The sequence below is a fragment of the Lolium rigidum genome, chromosome 7, assembly GCF_022539505.1.
Source record: "Lolium rigidum isolate FL_2022 chromosome 7, APGP_CSIRO_Lrig_0.1, whole genome shotgun sequence".
NCBI classification, from domain to species: Eukaryota; Viridiplantae; Streptophyta; class Magnoliopsida; order Poales; family Poaceae; genus Lolium; species Lolium rigidum.
This window is the reverse complement of record NC_061514.1, coordinates 25,405,210-25,408,272: the sequence shown is the minus strand read 5'-3', so window position 1 is coordinate 25,408,272 and position 3,063 is coordinate 25,405,210. Positions and strand designations below refer to the sequence as shown.

General features: G+C 51.7%; 1 protein-coding gene across 1 annotated transcript; it reads right to left on the bottom strand.

The window, feature by feature from the left end:
• Window positions 1-2,634: 2,634 nt before the first annotated feature.
• On the bottom strand, window positions 2,635-3,063 carry LOC124671052 (nuclear transcription factor Y subunit C-2-like). Its single transcript, XM_047207489.1, has one exon. The coding sequence runs from the start codon at window positions 3,061-3,063 to the stop codon at window positions 2,635-2,637; it is 429 nt and encodes a 142-aa protein (XP_047063445.1).

Genomic DNA, 3,063 nt, shown 5'->3' with positions numbered 1-3,063 from the left:
CACTCCAGGACCAACTGCTCATGTTGATTCTGGCTTGCATGGGATTGCACCAGGCTGCGTGCAGCCATGCACAGCAGGATTTTCTCCTGCACTCGGCTCCGCCTCGGGCTGCAGGCCAGCCGACCCTGGCTCCACCTTCGGCTCCTGCCACGTCCCGCCAGGAGATGCACTGCAGCCGACAGCACCGGGCGCATGCCCCGTCTCGACCACGTCCGCTGGCGTGGCGCGTCCATCCACGCTGCAGCCGACAGCGCCAGGTCCCTGCCCCGTCTCGTCGCCAGGCCCCTGCCCCGCCTCGTCCACGACACCTGGTCCGTTCCTGCTGCCGCCTCAGCAGCCGCATGCATGCGCACCCTCCGAGCCTGCCATGCCTGACACAGAAGCAGAGATCGCACCTTCGCCTGACACGCCTAATGAGGAACCTTCTTCAGCAGCAGATACAACAGTTCCTGTCTCTACAACTGCAGATACAGCAGCGCCTGTAGTCACATCATCAGCTCCTCCTCCGCCGTCTGGACCGATGACACGTCGGCGGCACGACATTCATCAGCCTAAAAAGCGTACTGATGGGACAGTTGCTTGGACTTGTGTACTTGCAGCTCATGCAGCATTGAAGCATACTCAGGAGCCCCGCGATTACAAAGAAGCTCTTCGCACTTCCCACTGGCGTGCTGCTATGGAGACTGAGTTCTCTGCTCTTCAGGCTAATCAGACTTGGCGCTTGGTTCCTCCCGTCCCTGGTGTGAATTTAATTGACTCTCGATGGGTGTTCAAGGTGAAACTACATGCAGATGGTTCTATTGAGAGGTACAAGGCACGTCTTGTTGCAAAAGGGTACAAGCAGCGTTATGGCCTAGACTATGATGAGACTTTCAGTCCTGTAGTCAAGCCAGCTACTATTCGTCTGTTGCTTGCCATGGCTCTTTCTCACAAATGGCATCTTCGTCAGCTTGATATTCAGAACGCCTTTCTCAATGGTTATTTGGATGAAGAGGTATATATGCGTCAACCGCCTGGTTTTGTTGATCCTGATAAACCTGCTCATTACTGCAAGCTTGTCAGATCATTATATGGACTGAAGCAAGCACCTCGTGCATGGCATGCTCGTCTCAGCTCTGTTCTAGGGTCATTGGGATTCTCTCCTTCTGTGACTGATACGTCGCTGTTTGTCCTTCGGCATTCTGGTATTACAGTCTATCTGTTGATTTATGTTGATGATATCATAGTTCTCAGTTCTACAGCTGCTGCTATTCCCAAGTTGATCAGTCAGCTTCGCTCTGAGTTCTCTGTCAAGGATCTTGGAGTACTGCATTATTTTCTGGGAATTGAGGTGTCCTCGCCCTCATCTGGCAGTCTTCTCCTTCGACAGCGTAAGTATGCACTTGAGCTTCTTACTCGTGCAGGCATGTTGAAGTGTACTCCTGTGACTACACCCATGGCTTCTTCTGAGCGCCTTTGCAGTACTGATGGTGATTTGCTCTCTGCTGAGGAGGCTACTCAGTACCGCAGTCTTGTTGGTGGACTTCAGTATCTGACTATGACACGACCTGATTTGTCTTTTGTGGTGAACAAGGTGTGTCAATATCTTCATGAGCCTCGCACATCACATTGGTCAGCCGTTAAGCGTATTCTCCGCTATGTTCGTTACACAGTTGACACTGGCTTGTTGTTTCGATCGTCCTCCTCTACACTGCTTTCAGCCTTCTCAGATGCAGATTGGGCTGGCAATGCGGATGACAGGCGATCCACGGGAGGGTATGCTATCTTCTATGGAGGTAATTTGATTGCCTGGAGTGCTCGCAAGCAGTCTACTGTCTCTCGGTCTAGTACAGAGTCAGAATACAAGGCTCTTGGTAATGCCACAGCTGAGCTTATTTGGGTACAGTCATTACTGAAGGAGCTTGGTGTGGCTCAAATTCGGCCTCCGATACTCTGGTGTGACAATATTGGTGCTACCTATTTGTCATCTAATCCAGTTTTTCATGCAAGGACAAAGCATATTGAAGTTGATTTTCACTTTGTCCGTGAGCGCGTGTCTCGGAAGCAACTACAGATTCGGTTCATCTCATCGAAGGATCAAGTTGCTGATATTTTTACTAAGCCTCTCCCTTTACCTTTGTATGATCATTGTAAGCGCAATCTCAATCTTTACCTAGTTGAGATTGAGGGAGGGTGTTAGAATTATATTTGTATACGTATTGTAAACGTATTGTAACCGTACTTTGTACACTATAAATATAACAAGACCCCTACCCGATGAGGCACATCGGGGTAGGCTTCTCCACGTACGTTTCTTTTCAGCTAAATCCTATAAACTGATACCTTTTGCCTTCGGAAAGAAAACCTTAAATGAAACGGAGTCTTGAAGAGATTAGACATCGATAAGTACCTCGTACTACAATTTAAAAATCGTGTGCGACGATGGCATCCGAAAGTTGCACTGCTATGCATGTGCTTGTAGTGGCAGCAGCTAGTAACAACTTGTAAGAAGAGAACATAATCAAAATAAGTTACAACGAAGATCAGCTAGCACATACCACTATTGTGTGTATATTGTGTATTACTTCAGCAAATTAGTGCAATTAATCACGTACGATACAGTTGGATTTCACAAATCGAGAATTAAGTTTCTAGTCAAAGCGCGCCGTCGTCGTCACACGCCGGCGCTCGGCCTTCGCCTTCGCCGCCCCCGACACCGACAGCACCATCACCACCGTCCTCGTGGCCAGCATCGTCCTTGACGACGTCGACGAGGAAGTCGAAGAGGTCGGTGTCCCGGACGGCTTGCGCGACGTCCTCCCGGTGCACGGTGCGGCGCTTGCCGTCGAGCGTGGCGGCCCAGGCGGCGCGCGTGAGCTCGGCCACGAAGAGCTCGCAGGCCCTGGAGAACACCACGGGCGCCTCTCCAGATATCATCCTTGCCCCGGTGCCGTCGCCGCCGCTGCCGTCTCCTGCCGACCGCTTCATGATCTTCTTGATCCGCGCCAGCGGCAGCGCGTGCGGCCCAGTCCGCGCCGTCGCGCCGCCCCTGAACACCCCCGAGTACGGCCTCGCTAGCCTCAT